The sequence below is a fragment of the Vespa mandarinia genome, chromosome 8 (genome assembly GCF_050613455.1).
Source record: "Vespa mandarinia isolate Hongniang chromosome 8, ASM5061345v1, whole genome shotgun sequence".
Classification (NCBI taxonomy): Eukaryota; Metazoa; Arthropoda; class Insecta; order Hymenoptera; family Vespidae; genus Vespa; species Vespa mandarinia.
In genome coordinates this window covers 6,064,303-6,082,500 of record NC_140817.1, presented here as the reverse complement: position 1 = coordinate 6,082,500, position 18,198 = coordinate 6,064,303, and the positions used below count along the sequence as shown (strand labels likewise).

Below are 18,198 nucleotides of genomic sequence, written 5' to 3'. Positions count from 1 at the left end.
CGAAGTTTTAATACCGGGGAACAAAAATATACGATCCAATTATTTCGCTCGATTTAGTATCATCTTACAGATATCTTCATTAAAATGTTATATTAATCGGATCATTTCATTCGGGTTAAAAGATTTACGATAAATTTAAATTTTTTATTACGTATTTCATCATTGTGTTACTTTTGAATATACATATGTACGGGTATAATAAGGTATTTTGAGGATGTAATTAATAAGATTAAGAAGAAAATCATTGTCATTAAAAGTTTCTTTCATTGACATATCGATGATATACAGGTGCAGATAAGAAACGTCCACAGAATTGCACGTGTATTAAAAGCACGTTTTATACAAAATTTCTCGCACGCATATACAATATATTTTTCTATCTATACATACATACATACATACATACATACATACATACATACATACATACATACATACATACATACATACATACGTACAGACATACATACATACATACATACATACATACATACATACATACATACATACACACACACATACATACATACATACATACATACATACATACATACATACATACATAGATACAACATACATACATGTATTCAAACAGACATACGAACAAACAAATATATATACATTCATACATACGTACATAAATACATATATATATATATGTATATGTATATATATATATATGTATATGTATATATATATATGTATATATATATATATATATATATATATATATATACATATACATATATATATATATGTATATGTATATATATATATGTAATATTTATATATTTATATATTATGTTACATTCTTGGAGATTTAACGTTCTCTTTTGAAAAATATATTTAATAAAGTTAGGAATATAATTACACGATGGATTAAAATGTACACAGTGATTTTCATTAGTGGCTATACATTTTTTCTTTTTTTCTTTTTTTCTTTTTTTCCTTTTTTTCTTTTTTCCCTTTAATAAACAAGATGAAAAATCGTTATAAACGGTAATAATCTAAGTACATCGTTTTGCGTGCGATAATTGCCAGGTTTTTTTTTTTTTGAAAGGAAAAAAAAAAAGGAAAAATAAATAAAGAAAAATAAAGAAAAGAAGATAATAACACTACGAATCCATCTTTCTCGTATTTTTCTTGACTTATTTACACGCGCCTGCCGATCGTTTTCTCTTTGATTTAAAAACTCATTACTAACGCGTTATTTATTGACGTCCCGATCGATAGATATCTCGAAATACCCACATCTCTATCTCTATGATACACTTATTTACAAAAAGTTTTCTTTTTATTTTACGTGCTCGTTTGTTTGTTTGTTTGTTTGTCTGGTTTTTTATCCATTTTTTTAATTTTTTTTTCTTTCTTTTTTTTTTTTTTTTCTTTACAATAATTTCCTATATTTTGATTTGTACATAGCTCTTTCTTCTCAAAATGCAAAAAAAAAGAAAAGAAAAAAAAGAAAAGAAAAGGAAGAAAAAAAAATAAAAAGAAAAAAGATTAATTGTTATTTTGTTCACTTATTTGTACACATTTATCGTGCAAGAAGCTATTTAAATATAATAAAAAAAAAAAAAACAATAGAAGGATCGTGTTGTTAATAGAAATAAGATGTAAGGTATATTATAAATATAATAATTATTATACATTTGTATGTACATACTTATGATGGAAGGATCGAGTTGATTCTTTTGCGAGCGAAACGTCTTCAGGGGTTTTTAAGAAAATCCCGTGAGACTGCTTCAATGGGATTTAGCTTTTTTTTTTCTTTTTTTTTTTTATTTTACCATCAAATGTAAAGGGTTAGGATTTTCCAGCTTTCTCTTTTTTCTCGGATTGAACGACCAATTGTTCGGAATCCTCGCGATTTATGCATTCCCTGATGGCTTGCAAGATCATGCCAATTCTTCGATCTAAAGCGATCAAATGGGGTTCCCATAAAACTGGTGCTACTGGATCCTTTGCCATACTTTGCTTCATGGCTGCACTCAAACGTATTGGCCCATTGTGAAACCTTTAATCGAAAGATCCATTTTTTAATCTGTTTTATACGATATCGTGTAAATAATAAGAAGATAATTAAACATTAGTATTCATTTAAAAACGAACAGTTTTATCTTTATTAATAATCGCAAAAAAACAAAAAAATTACGTATGTAACATTATATATGCAAAAGCATTTTACAAACTATATAATTAAAAAAGAGTTGAAGTGAATTCTAAATTTTCTTTGTTTTTTTCCTTTTTCTCTTTCTTTTTCCTTTTTCTCTCTTTTTTTTTTTTTTTTTTTTTTTAAATCGAAATAATCGTAAAGAATACTTGTAACGGTCATTAATTAAAAAAATGTCTTAGAAGAGATAAACGTAATTTTATCTTATCAATCGCTAATATGTTAAAATAAATCGAGAACGGACCGGAACGGATCGGAACGATGACCGTTTACGATACGATCTGCTCGCTAAACACAGTATCCCTTTTGACAGTAGAATAAAGTGCTCGCAACGAAGTAGTCGCAGGAAGCGATTATCCTATAATATCGTATTTAATGGACACCGTGTGGGTTTCTTTAACAAGTAGCACAATTTCATTCGAAGCGCTACTTAGAAGGAAGCAAGCCTAATTATATTTAATTCGTATCTATCACGTTGGAACGTAACTCGGATCGATCGAATTTCGCGATAACGTATAGGCATAAGAGAATTTTTCCTCTGTTTAATTATATTTCATTAAAAAGAAAACAAAAAAAAGAAAAAAAAAAAGAAAAAAAAAAAGAAAAAAAAAATCTCGATAACGTATCACGAAACGATATTCTATCTTCTTCCCTTTTCTTTTTTTTTCTTTCTTCTTTTATCCCCCTTTAACTTCTTTTTTTCTTTTTCTTTTCTTTTCTTTTTTTTTTTTTTTTTTTAAACAACCTTTTTTTTAACCCTGACGCAAAGACTCGTAAAAAAGTCAGGATCGCTTAGAGAAAGGCCCGTCCGAGAGAAAATCCCGAGGGAACGAGACTACTACTTTTGCCGCGAATTTATCGTGCTCGTATTTTTCGGGGTTTTCGTCGGGACGGACGCGAAAAATGCGCTGCGACGTCTCGTTCCGCGTAACGTATTTTGCCGATCGAAGAGAGGAGAGAGAGAAAGAGAGAGAGAGAGAGAGAGAGAGAGAGAGAGATTCACGAGTGTCCGAGCAATTTCGATAAAACGCGTATCGTACAATCCTCGTTATATGATCTAGTTAGAAATTCGACGACTTACTTTAATAGGATACCCAATGTGCTCTGTCTGATCATGCAGCATTGTAATATGGGTGCTAGAATAGAGGTCTCATCATGAAAAGGTTTCCCAAAGCCACGGCCATGATCGACATGGAGGGTGAAAGTGTCATTTCCGAATATCTTGAAGGTCTCGTAGTGATGTCGGTCCATATTTCCTGTGAGAAAGTCGAAGACCGACATGTCCATCAGATCGAGAAGTCTTCGTCCTTCGTCGTACGGAGGAATCTCTTTCACCAGCGAACAGTATTGTGAATCTGTAAGATCGTTTTATTTTTCTCTGTTCTTTTTTTCTTTTTCTTTCTTTTTTTTTTTAACGGGAGAAGGAGAGAAAGAGAGAAAGAGAAAGATAGTGCATAATACCATGCTCCCACTGAGCTTTCCTCCGTTTGTGATAACTTCTTCTCCAGGGATGTCTCCAAGCCTTTCTCGTTGCAAATGATTTGTTCGGTAGAAAAGCCGCGAAACTACCCTCTAAGGTGTCCGGATTTCCGCAAACCGCGTGTGCCGTGTCACAGTAGTAACTGCATTTTCCGTGAAAACAAAGGTTACCTGCAGGACTAACGAAGAACGTTTTGAGTAGTTCGCCATCGGCTATGTTGTAAATCTCTGTTGTTATATTTAACGTTCTTCCAGTCACCGGCATCGCCCGTCGAAAACCCAACAATCTAGAAACAGTTAAAAAAATGTTTGCTAACGTATTAAGTCATGAGCAGATATATATATAATAATAATAATAATAATAATAATAATAATAATAATAATAATAATAATAATAATAATAATAATAATAATAGAATTTTTTTTCTTTTCTTTTTTTTTGTGACTATTAGTGATCATTTTCGGAAAAGATTAGATAGACAGCAATTATTTTTATACTTTCTGCCTGAAATCCATAGAAATTCAATGAATTACAATTATTACAGTTATAACATTATTTGAAATAATTATTGTTCAAATAATTTTTATTAATTATTTTCATTAATTATTTTTATTGATTATTTTTATTGACTTTTTATAATAAAGCGTAATAGCAAAAAGGATTTTTCAGTTTTACCTGTCGAGATGGAAAGATGCAATCTCCGCCGTATGTCTTTCGAAATCGGTGAAATAGAAATGATTTGGTAGAGTTTGTTGCTCTCGTGGAAATCTAAAAGAAAATGAAACCGAGTGAGACAGTATTGAACTTTCACAATCATTAACGAATACAAACTATTTATCGGTAATGTACGTATACAAACGAAATTCACGAAAGCGCGATGCATTACTATCGACTACATTGTACCTCGGCTACATTCGTTCTAATTTGCTTGATCTAAACGTTTAATTAAATATATATTGATCGATCCTGTTAATTAAATCGAAATGTACCTATAATTAACGCGGATACGTTGTCCTATGAAATAGTACGATTACGCGTAATATTGTTTCTTCTTTCTTTTTTATTTTCGATTTTTTCCTTCTCTTTCTTTTTTTCTTTTTCTTTTTTTTTTTTTTTTGTTTCTGTTTACTTTTTCGCTTCGAAAACGTAATTCTCCGAGACAATTCGTGAAAGAGTTAAAATTTGTTATACTTGTCATAGAAAACGGAGCAGAGAGAAAGAAAGAAAGAAAGAAAGAAAGAAAGAAATAAAAGTCGATATCGCGATATCGCGAATGAAAATCCGTAGTTCGTATGCCCGGTTCTGAAGTAAGGGATGTGAGTGAGGGGAGGAGAGAACGAGGACGAAAGACTTCGAGAGCGGGACAAAATGCTAATACAAAATCCCCAAGTTTTATTGGTTTTTGGGTCGAAGGATCACCACAGTGAGTAACGGGGAAGAGGAAGGAAGAAGGTTGCGGGTTGGAGAAGGATGGAAGAACGAAAGCGTTAGCTTCTACGAGAGCATCGCAAACCCTCTCCGTGATCAAATATTTACTCGATGAGCTCCCAGCTGGTTTTACGGGGCCACCCGGTATACGCGTACGGCAGACAATAACCACCGAACCTAAAATTCGAGCACGTCGCATGAATTCCTTTAAAGCTAGCAGAAGAGTACGTCGACTGTTTTTTTTCCCTTCCCCTCTCTCTCTCTCTCTCTCTCTCTCTCTCTCTCTCTCTCTTCCCCCTCCCTTCCTCTCTTTCTCTTTTTCTTTTTTGTCTTTAAAGAGGAAACGGATATTTCTAAAGCGTTTTCCGAATACGAAATCCATTGGTGAGATCCTATTTCATCGCTCTCGATTCGATCTACGATGGAAGAGCATTCATCGTGGATCTTTCACTTTCGTTCCGTTTCGTTGATCGAATCTATAAAAACGCGATACTCGAAAGATGGAATTGTTTTACTCACGTACGAGAGAAAGAAAGAGAAATAGATAGATAGATAGATAGATAGAGAGAAAGAGAGAGACAGAGAGAGTGAGAGAGAGTGAGAGAGAGTGAGAGAGAAAGAGAGAGAGGAAGGGAGAAATCGGCTTTTTTTTTTTTCTCTTTTACTTTCATCTAATAGGTATCGTGATCTATTTTATGTGTCATTTTATACGTCGCAAGTATGAAAAACACAAATAATCGAGAAATTTGAAAAAGAGAGAAAGAGAGAAAGAGAATCTCAAAACTTGTAGTACGCGGTCGACAACTTTTCCGTCCAGGCCGGACTAATTAATACGCCGGCGGTACGGTAATTAGTGCGTAATTTGCATCTGATTAAAAGTTAACAGTCGTTTGCGCTTGTCTCGAGCAGAATCGCGCCACCAGTAGTAAGGTAGTCTTGCGAATATACATATATATATATATATATATATATATATATATGCTGTGTGTATATATATATATATATATATATATATTTCTCTTACTCTGACACGATTTAACTTCAACTTTACTCGTGAGAATATTCTATCGTATCAAGGGTTGTTTGTTTTTAGAGCTTTCTCATTCTTTTTTCACACCCTTTTACAATTGTAGTCAGAAAGAGGTAGAGAATGAGAGAAAAAGAAGAGAGAGAGAGACAAAGACAGAAAGAAAGAGATAGAGATAGAGATAGAGATAGAGATAGAGATAGAGATAGAGAGAGAGAGAGAGAGAGAGGGAGAGAGACGAAGAAGAAGAGAGATAAGTATCGATAGTTGAAAAGAGAAGGATTGTGAAATTCAAATGAATCTGGCGCTTTAGGAACTTGCTAAATGGAATAATAAATGGAATCTTGAACTTAACAAGAATTAGTGTCGATCGTATTAAAAAGTAGAACTTTATTGGATTATTATTATTATTCGATCCCAAGTAATTCAATTAAAACAAAATTTGATTACGAAAAATTCATAATTATCATTATCATTATCATTATTATTATTATTATCATTATTATTTTTATTATTATTATTATTATTATTATTATATGCATTCTATCGGATTCTATAGTTTGGAAGTAAATATGAACTCGATTTAATATTTCCATTGAATTAGATTAGTTTTAATTATCGAGAAATAATAATCGATGTTATAAAATTCATTAATTATGTTATTTTAAAAATACGAAAAAATTTCAAATATATTTTTGATCTAATAATTGATCAAATAATTGATTTGTGTAATGTGATTGGTGATAATCAAGTTGTCATAGTGACATTTAAAAATGACCGATCGATAAAAAATAAAAGAAGGAATATATTTTTCCAAATAACCCAAGCATGTCTCTTTTGCGGAACATATTTTTTTTTCTTTTTTTCTTTTCTTTTTTTTTTATTCTTTTTCTTTTTTTTTTTTTTTTTTTTTTTATAATATTCGATAGATAGGAATAGTAATTAGACGACAAGAAAGTTTTTAATTCGATCGAAGTCCATTAGATTCCTGAGCTTAAGTTACGGGATAAAGAGAACAAAGTTTGCCGTCCAAAATCCGCGAATAAAATATAAAAGGGGTTTTCTCTTGGAGTTTGGCAAAACTTTGGACGATAAAAGCTCAGGAGGAGAAGTAAAAACCGATTTGAAAATGGAAAGAAAGGTTCGATTTGGATCGCGGAGCTCGAACGAAGAACCCGATTACGAAGGGAGGGCTTCGAGTTGCTCACAAGTTGTCTAAGGAAAAAGAACAAGTATCTATGTATGTATACATATCTATGTATATGTGCATATGTAGGTATCTATGTAGGTAGCTACGTATATAGATATATATATATATATTTATATATGTATATATATATATATATATATACACGTGTATATGCTCGTTCGTTTGAAAGCGAGTACGCAGAGTCTTTTTTTCGCGCGTAACGAGAGCTTATTGCAGAGATTGGCTCGTGAGATTGGTTGCACCGGCCGAGAGAGACGACGTTTGCAATTTCGGATGAAATTCTCCCACAAGAGTCCTCTTCATTCCCTTTCTCTCTCTTTCTCTCTATCTCTATCTTTTTCCTGCAAAACTTTCCACGAAACTTATCGCCGAACTTATTACTAGAGTTTAAGCTCGGCTCGGCCACTTATCGCGAAATCTTCGGCCGACCGGAAGTTTAAAGGGCCAAATGTGCGGAGAGCGAGAGTGAAATGGAAAAAGAAACATCAGAAGTAAAGAGAGAGAGAGAGACAGAGAGAGAGAGAGAGAGAGAGAGAGAGAGAGAGAGAGAGACAGAGAGAGAGAGAGAGAGAGAATGCAATAAGCCACACGATGGTCCTTGTCTCGAATTTTCTCTCCACTTCTAGATATTACAAATTCTTTTGTCTTTGTTTTATTTTCTTTCTCGGACACTCTCGGCACCATTCTTCGTTGGCTCCTCTCCTCCCCTCTCCCTCCTTTCCTCCCCACCTATTACTTTAGACCTTATGAAATTTCACCTTTGGTAACTCATTTCGTAATATTAAAAGCGAGAGTAAGGAGGAACTTTTGGGAAATATACATATTTTTGCCAATTATTTCAAAAGATGGCGTAATTGGAATTTCGAGAAAATCGTTAATAATGTTATAATATTCCCTAGAGAAATTTTGTGTTAAACTTTTGATTAAATTATGTTAATCGATCGATATATTGAGAAATTGTTATGATATTTGTCGATGATAATATTATCACGTATATTTTAAAAGGGATGTAAAATCGCGTGTTAAAAGTTATATTCAATCTACGTAGTTGGTAAAGATTTCTTTGACGAAAGAATTTGTAAAATATATTTAATAGGGGAATAGTATCGATGGACGATCGATAATCGTTCAATGATGAGAAATTAATCGTTGGAAAATTTGCACGTACGCCGTGACACATATGTTACACACACGTAATACTCCCATTTTCTTTGCGAACAAACGTTCAGCAGCGCGCTCAAGGATCGTTCCGAGTACTTAGAAATTGAAACAATGGCGGATGTGACGTATCGTTTATTTCAAGAGTGGCTGGAGAGAGACCGGGAGAAAGACAAAGGCGTTAGTAGGCTCGAGAGATAAACAAAGTGAAACGAGATAAAGAGAGAAAGAAAGAAAGAAAGAAAGAGAGAGAGAGAGAAAGAGAAAGAGAAAGAGAGAGAGAGAGAGAGGAATAGAGAGTGAGTGAAAGAAAGAGAAAGAAGAAAGGGAGACTATATAAGAGAAAGAGCAAGGCCATTTCGAGTGGCTCTCTCACGGCACGAGGCACTTGGGAGTCCACTTATGTAATTGTGCTCGTAATCCCATCCACGTAACTTCGTCGTCGCTTGGCACCGCAGGAAAAACTACTCTCTGTTCGGTCGGTGTTCTCCAGCACGAGTTGCAAAGATAACGCGACGGCGATTGAAGTCGCTGAAAATTTGTCGCTGTTGATTAATTTTTTTTCTCTCTTTTTTTTCTTTCCCTTTTTTCTTTTCTTTTCTTTCTTTCTTTTTTTTTCTTTCCTTTCTTTCTTTCTTTTTCTTTTCTTTCCTTCTTCTCAAAATCATCATTGGACTCGATCGTTATATTAAATACGAGCGATTTTTCTTAATCGTTCTTACATAAAATCGTTCTTTTTATCAATTAATGAATAATTAATTCTACGAACTAATAGTTACGCATGCGTTACGATATTTTTAATTTCGTATTTATTTATTTATTTATTTATTTTTTTTTTTTTTAATTATATATATATATTTTTTTTTATTACGTGTATAAGTGAATACGTTTTTTGCATTTTCATGTCTACTTACTGCAAATATCGAAAGATTGACTCTTTTTCTTTTTTCTTCTTTTTTTATCTCGGAATAATAAAAGCCTCATCAATACTTTTTGGGAAATTTTATAATATGAGAAAGGAAGGAACAAAAATACGAAAGCAAATACGTACGTACATAGGAAAAATACGTATGAGTATGGTAGATATTCGGAAACTCTCTCGTTTGTCGTTTTCTCTTAGAATTCTGGGTTTGTTTACCGTTGGAAGTTTTGCCGAGGTCGACGCTCGCGCTCGTATCAACTTGCCCAATGTTTCAATCTTAATTTCGTTCTCTTATCGCGTAGTACACAGATCTAACTGCCGCAGCAGGTCCTCCTCCCCCTACCTCTCTCCTCTTGCCTCTGAACCCTGTCCCCTTGTCCTCTCATTGAAAGGATTCGAGCGGAAAATGAGCGGCGGACGAGCGAACAAATTGCCTTTGCTAATTTCGTTTCATGATTTTACTTGAAACCAGAGATATCGAACTTTTCATCTCCGCGTGCATTTCGTTTCCGCATGAAAAACGTCGGATATTTTCCTTTCGAATTCGAATTACGCTTAAGAAAGTATCTTTATCATAAAAATCTTATTATCGCAAGATATCAATAGTTTCATCTTTGCCTTTAAAAGAAAATCACATTCTTTTCTTTTCTTTTTCTATTAAAAAAAAAAAAAAAAAAAAAAAAAAAAAATATTTTTACATTTATCTCAACGTAAACTTTACTCATTCGATAATTATTATTGCACATAGAATATTTACTTTTTGTTTTCTCTTTTTCTTTTTATTTTCTATCTCTATATCATTCCCATTGGAAAAATTTAAGAAAAATAAAATAATTTCAGATAGAATGATCGAGATATTGTAACGAACTTTTGAATGAACATATTTAATAAATTTACATACGTACCTCATTGGCTTGAAAAGAGCTTGCATGTTATTCAAATAGTCGATCACTAATTTCAGTTGAGTGCCGCCTTCTTTCTGAACTGTGAACAAAGAAAAATAATTATACGAATTTTCTCAATATATATAAATATAAATATATATATATATTTATATATATATATATATATATATATATATATATATGTATATATATATATGCATATTACTTTTCTCAATCCTCGTGAGATCTTTTATTAACTCGATAGAGCGAGTAATACGATTTCATACTTGGCTAAACTTGATAAAGTACTATACCTAACAAACATACGCCTGGATTTTGCGTGTCGAACGATCGCGATAGCGAATAGAAAGCGGCACGAAATCATGTCATTTCTCTCTCTATCTTTCTCTCTTTCTCTCTCTCTCTCTCTCTCTCTCTCTCTCTCTCTCTCTCTTTCTCTTTCTCTCTTTCTACAAATCATGCGATCTGCGGGCATCGTGCATCATCGAGTAGGTAGTACGTAGTAGGATGAACATGCTCTATTTATCATGGAAGATAATTAATCGTTGGACCTTTGAGAGGCTAATAGGGATATCGACTCGTATCATTTGACCCTGAAGGCGCTTCGTCGTTCGATGAGCTTCTAAAGGTTCACGCCTTTTAGCATTAAATTCTCTGTTCTTCGCATTACCCCCTTCCTTCATCTCACCCCGTCCTCTTTCTCTTTCGATTGCTTCCCTTTATATCGATATAAATATTTCGAGGAATGATAAAAGTGAATCGGAAATAACATTAAAATTATTAAACTCGTCAGTTTGACGGATTACAGATTTCTTAAAATGACAATTATTACAAATATATTAATTAAAAGTTATTCCGGATGATTTTTTTTTATTAATATTGAATTAAGTAAATTGAAGATAATAACATTTATACTAACAGAAGATTGTTATCTATAATTAAGAGATAGTACAGGTTTAATAAGATATTGAAAAGAGTAAATATTGTATCTATTTCATTCTTATATTCTACGTTAAATAAATAGATCGATCTCTAAAAAATTTTATTTTCCATTAATCAATATGTTATGCTCAAATTAGGAATACGAAGGTTTAACGATTATTATTATATTACGTTTTGTCGCATGATACGTACGATCAGTTTAATTAGGCAATTTCTTAATTCGATAAGTATGATGCTAACGGAACAGACAGATGTTAAATATTTGATTCTAAAGAAAATTGCTTTTAAAATTTATTCATATTTTTCTTCCAAGATCTATTTCTTATTTTAATATTATCTTTTGAAAAAATAAAAACATGAAAAATGAAAACGTGCTTTTAAATCGGTCAGATATTAATTGTTAATAAAAATGATCAAGGAAATGTTCTAAGCATAAATTTATCTTGTATTTTTATATTTCCATTTCTATTTGTCCGTTGTAATTCAGAAAACTGACAGATTTTATTTTTCGACATATTATTATTAGCGCAAAGATTTAATCGATTCGATTTTAATTTATCTTAGCGAATGTCTATATGTATATGTATATATATATATATTTATTTTTCTAAGAAAATCTTTATGATTTTTAATCGACTCGAAGCTTCCTTGGATACGAACGTCACGTTGGGAAGCTACAATGAGGTAACATAATTAACGTTCTCCGGAGTTAGACTATTAGATCGACCTCCTTTGTTTCAAGGAAACCTCAAAAGCGCACGATGAGTCTCTCCGTTCCTTCTTCCTATGTTATAATCTATATAACAATAAATTTGAAACTCATAACCATATGAAATTTTGATGTTATATCACGTTTGAATGACTTTCGATTTATTTTTAATTCATCCATTTGTCGTGAGATTATTGATTATAGATTATCGAATTAGAAGATGGGATATTTTTTATTGTTCTTTCTTTATTTTTATTTGTTTTTACATTAACTTTAGATATTATTTTTCTTTAAATAGGCATTGCATAGATAGTAGGTAGGTGCACGATATGTGTACATATGTACATATGTGTTATATTCTCGTATATAGGTCATAAAATACATTTCACATTAGATTGATGTTAGAATTAAGATTTTTTTCTTCATTTCTTACGGCAGATATGTACATATGTAGTTATTGATTAATTATTCATTACGTTTTATCGAATTTATCATTTTAAATTGCTCGAAATAAAAGGTTAAAAATTAATTATTATTTTATATCTCCGTTTCTTTTTTCCTTTTCTTTTTTTCTTGTGTGTTATAACGTTGCACTTATCTTTTACAATTTATTTTCCTCTTTTAAAACCGTGAAATAATAAAAACTCGATTGAATGAACTGTTTCGAGCGATTTGCATTGTTTAATTCAATTAAACGGAATGCATCTTAATATCGAGTAAATGAGTAACGAATTAATCATCGATAAATAGAAGGAGAATTTATTAGAGTGAGAGGGAGAGAGAGAGAGAGAGAGAGAGAGAAAGAGAGAGAGAGAGAGAGAGAGAGAGAGAGAGAGAGAGAGAGAGAAATAGGAGATAGTTGGAAGGAATTTCTCGTTCGTTCGACCGTAGTTTACGACGTTGTTTCGTCTATTATTCGACAAACGCGAATCGGGCCGCGCGTTCTGCCGTACACGGTATCGGGAAAGCGTTTTATCAAAATAACACGAATATTCTGCGAACCGTCGAATTCTTTTGCGAAAAATATGTATACGAGTTTCAAACAATGTCCTGTCGTTCGATGATAACCTCTGTCGATAAAGCATTTCATTTAATTCGACGAGACGCACGCGTTCACTCGTGTGAAAATTGTTCGGAGAAAAAAAAATGTAAAATTCGATGATATAAATATATATATATATATATATATATATAGAGAGAGAGAGAGGGTGGGGGAGACAGAGAGAGAGGGGGGAGACAGAGAGAGAGAGAGACATACATATACACAGGGAGTCCGTCCACAGACGTCAGAGCAAATATCTCGCGAATGATTGTAGTTAGAAGAAAGTTTAATAAGAGAAATTTGCATTATTCCGAGTCAGTTATAAAGTGCATGTAAAATTTTTTTCCTTTACTCGTGACCTTTTCGAGTTATGAAGATCAACATAGTATTTTTTTTTCGTTTTTTCTTTTTCTTCTTTTTTTTTTTTTTCTTTTAAATGGATATCTATCATTTTTTTTTTGCATATTTATATATAGCAGCAGTAATTTGCAATAAAAAGCATATCTAAGTAAAATATTATTACTATGTGTCGTTTACGAGATAATCGATATATTAAGTATTACAAGTAGTTAGTTTTCCCGTAGTACAATTTGAAAAATAAAATCGTCGGACTATGTAATATTTAATTGCACAGAAGTGCTGATTAAATTGAATAGAATTGATGATCTTCGAAATATACGAGAGAAGTATTTGATTTGTAAATAATATTTATATAGTATTTTTATAGCACGATATATGAATTAAAGCAAGTATAATGTAAATCTATCAGTCAGTCTTTAATTATGCTATAAACGATACATACTAGAAATTCTTTACTAGATATCATTTTTATTGTAAATAATTGATTGCAAATATAAATGAATAAAAAAACAAAAAATGTATAGACATCCATTTAAAAAAAATTATATTGACTACACTTTATTCTGATACAGTTTGTAATTGACTCAGAGCCATGCAAATGTCTTTTATTAAACTTCCTTTGTAACTTTAACCGGTTGCACGATATTTGCTCGAACATCCTGTATATATACATATAGTCTATATATATTCTATATATATACCCTATATATATCATATATATATCTATATATATATATATTGGATAAGGTCCAAATAAAATGTCGCAAAGTGTTTTTATCGAATTATTATAGATAGTGATCGGCAATTTTCCTTTTATGAATCGAAAAAAGAAAAAGAACTATTATAAATTACTGTCATCAATTAGGATAATATTTGTTCACTGTCTAAACGATAAATAATTTTCTTTGTTCATATCCGTTATTATATAATAATAATAAATTCAAATAATATAATATATATATATATATATATATATATATATCATTATAACGATGTATATCTCTAATATTTCCGAAAAAAAAATAACTTTGAAAGAATTTATTTCGCTCATCCTGTAGAATCACTTAGAAAAGTGAATTACATTCGAATAAAAATTTATTACCTATACGTTCTCATTGAAATGACTGAACCGATATTATATTTCGTTTCGTTAAATAATAACGCTGAGATTTTTTACAAAGTATGATTCGCTTTGAGAATTGATTCATTACAGAATAACGAAAAATTGAATAGACTTTCGCGTACCAGCTGTGGCCTTTGCCATTTGTTATTTTCACGTGCCGGAAAAATTCTTGGCACGAATCGCATAGATCGTTTATATATATATATATATATATATATATATATATATATATATATAAAAAAAAGAAAAAATAAAAAAAAATAAAAAAAAATTTCTATTGGATAGTCGAACGAATTGTAACGAATGGACCATACATGTCAGTCTTAAAAAAGCTTTCTTATTGTATGATATAATGATCGTAAAATAAAGATAGAAAAAAAGAGAACAATGATTTTGAAAACTTACCAACGTGAGTGATTGGTTGCGTTGCCATTTGACGTAATAATTCATCCACGTAGGAAGAATCTTTTGGATACAATTCCGTCCTGGATATTTGTAGATGAAATTTTTCAAGAGTCGTGGCATTTTTTCTGCAAGATATAAAAATTATAAGTTAAATTAAATCAGATCTGAATCAATAAATAAAATTGTTTCTCTTTCGAACGTATTTGGGATAAAGGATGAACATTGGTTTAGGACAAAGGTATCGTCATCGATGGAAAATAATGAATTGTATTTAATTGGCATTTATAATTAATAACGAATCATTTGTGTTAAAAAAAAATTTTTTTTTATTTTTTTTTTATGGATACAAAATAACGTTTCCTTAATTTGAAGCTCGAATAAATCATCAATTTCTATCGAAAGAACAAATTCGTAATATAACGTTTATATTAGATTTTTATTTTATTCGTTATTATAGATAAATATTCGTATATAAATCTATAGAGCCCTATCGATAAGACTTTTTATTGAGATAAAAAAATGTTCACTACTGTTATTAATGTTTGATATGATTGAAACGACAGTACTCAAATTTCCATTGTACATATCGGATTCGTTTGGACCTGAATATTCTGTAAAATAATGAAGGTTCCTGGGGACAGAAACTGTCAGGAAAGTTATCCTTGCCTTCTGAAAGCTTCATTAAGCCCGGTTGTCCGTAAAACTCGTGCAGAGCGGCCTACTTCGGAATTAATTAATATCTAATATTTACCGTAATTAAGATTAATTTTAGCTCTCCAGAGAAATTAGTATGGTGATTTTATAACACGCCAAGCGATTTTATGCTTAACTTTTAGTATAAGTCGTTTCAAGGGAAGCATTGGATTTATCGTTTCTGTTATTCAACGTTCTGACGATAATGATACGATAAATTTATTGGATTTTATAAATTGATTTAAGCGTATTTAGATTGGCTTTGAAATAATTATCGCGAAATTTAATTTTCGATGAAAATGAAATTTTTTCATTTTGTTTTCGATCGAAATACGAATTATTGAATTTTACGCAATCGAATTTTTCTTTTATAAAATCCCCAAACTGATACCGACTAGATTTTGAGAAAAATTTATTGGTTTATTTTTTAAACGAGTTGATCGATTAAAAAATGCTCTTCGTATTTCGCTTAAGTGAATTATATATATATATATATACATATGTATATATTACAGCGGTGTTACATGTCTTATTGTTTTTGCTTAAATTATTACGTTGTTTTTTTTTTTTTTTTTTTTTTTTTTTTTTTTTTTTTTTATAAAAAAGACAATAGATTAATTTTTACATGAATTATCCTAGAAACGTATTAACGATTCTTATGCATTTTTATATTTGATGAAAACGCCCATACATAGTATGCATTCATTTCATTAATATTTGTATATTAATTACTTTTAAATGTATATACATCTAACTATGTGAATTATTTTCCACGTATATAAAATTATTTTTATCTCTTTAAAATTCCTAATTGGATAATTAAAGTACTCTAACTATACACAATATTTATTATCCAATCAAAAATTTCCTTTCCTCGCATTAATTTCTCGACGATTCATTGAAATGTCAATAAACGATAATGGCAAAGAAAAAAAAGAAAAAGAAAAAAAAATGATGAAATCACGATGATGCTAAAAGATAAAGATAACGTTGTAATCTGAAACAATAATCGGTGGTATCATTGTGTTCATTTAAAGTTTAAGTGAACGATCTCAACAAATAAAAAAGAAAGACTCGATCTGACAATTTACTAACGTCACGATCGACACTTGACTTGGCTTATCTTCCTCTCGAAAGAATGATCAATTTATCAAGAACGATCCGAGCTCATCGATATTATGGATCGCACCTTTCCATAAGATAAGACGATATGAACAACCTTCTTTTTAGAATAACCCAAAGTAGCTCCATTTTTAGTAGTCTTGGAATTTTTTTTCTCCGAGTGAGTATAAATTACGTGTACCTTGCCGAAAAGTAAGCTCGAACGTAAAGCTGGATGAGGAGTAGAGCTCTGACCGTGATACTCGTACAGAAAGAAGAACGACGAACTTGGAAACAAATTCGTTAAGGGACTTGCTCTCGTCGTAGAATTCCGAATATATTAAAACGAAAGAAATACAAGATGAAGAAAAGCAAAGAAGAATTACTTAGAAAGATATTAAGATAAAGATATAATAAAAATATATATTTAATATATATAGCTAGGATATTTTTACATATATGTATATTGTCCAATATATACTTATATATATATATATATATATATATATATTATTTATGTAATAAAATTATATATATTAAATATTATATATCTATATCATTTTATTATACAAGTATATGTATCTATCTATGTATCTCTATATATACACACACACACACACACAATAGATATAAATGTTGACGTAATTTGAATACCATGATATTTAATAGATATAGCTATGTATGTATAACATATATATATATATATATATATATATACATACACACAGACGTGGTATATATTTGAATAGACGTCGTGTGGTGTCCTTTGACGTCGTGACCGAAGACGCACACGCACGTACACTCAAATATACTGAAACATAGACGAGAGGGCAAAGAGCAGAGGCTTGGTTTGGTCGTTCGTGATAGGAGGGTCCGTTAGTGGACGACGTTTCATGACAGCGTTTCATGACGGCGTTTCATGCATTTTAAAGGGGCCACTAGGATCGACGGAGATAGAACGGAAGGTTTACAGGGGTGCCGTAGTTGCGTCGACGAATAGCGAGGCCGCTTTTTTTCGCACGCGCTCGCTTGAAAACGCGTCTGGGTTGCACCCTTGGGCGTTGTGGAGGCTCGCTTCAAAAATTTTCCTCGATTATTCAACGACGCTCGATCGCGAGTGACACGCCCTATCTTTTCTTTCTCTCTTTCCTTCCTTCTTATCAAATTACTTTATGTTTTTATTCATGACTTTTACTTTGAATTAATCGTTTCTTTTTCTTTTTTTTTTTTTTTTTTTTTTTTCTTCTTTTATCATGGAAGCTATTATTACATCAGGTATTTATTTTAAAAATCTGTATGTCTTATCTTAATTAAGTCATTTCTTTCAAGTCGTACGATTCCTTTTCTTTTCTTTCTCTTCCTTTTGTTATTTTTTTGTATTATTATTTATTATTATTATTTTTTTGTTTTTTGTTTTTTTTTTTTTTTTTGTAGGATTAAACGAAGAGCTTTGAGTTTGTACGTAGATATGGGAAGATTAATACATTGAAGAGAAAAACAAGTTCTTTTTTTCTTTTTCT

The 18,198-nt window shown here is 31.1% G+C and overlaps 1 protein-coding gene across 1 annotated transcript in view; it reads right to left on the bottom strand.

Annotated features, from left to right (window-relative positions):
• Positions 1 to 1,286: 1,286 nt before the first annotated feature.
• The window catches only part of LOC118449791 (extracellular serine/threonine protein CG31145), a 52,265-nt gene continuing 35,353 nt past the window's right edge, over positions 1,287 to 18,198 (bottom strand). The window contains exons 2-7 of the mRNA XM_035884794.2: positions 14,885 to 15,009; positions 10,304 to 10,382; positions 4,329 to 4,421; positions 3,635 to 3,939; positions 3,255 to 3,528; positions 1,287 to 2,017 (exon numbers count right to left, since the gene is read on the bottom strand). Coding sequence (XP_035740687.2) covers positions 1,807 to 2,017; positions 3,255 to 3,528; positions 3,635 to 3,939; positions 4,329 to 4,421; positions 10,304 to 10,382; positions 14,885 to 15,009 — 1,087 coding nt within the window. The 3' untranslated portion in view covers positions 1,287 to 1,806. The remainder of the gene's footprint in view (positions 2,018 to 3,254; positions 3,529 to 3,634; positions 3,940 to 4,328; positions 4,422 to 10,303; positions 10,383 to 14,884; positions 15,010 to 18,198) is intronic.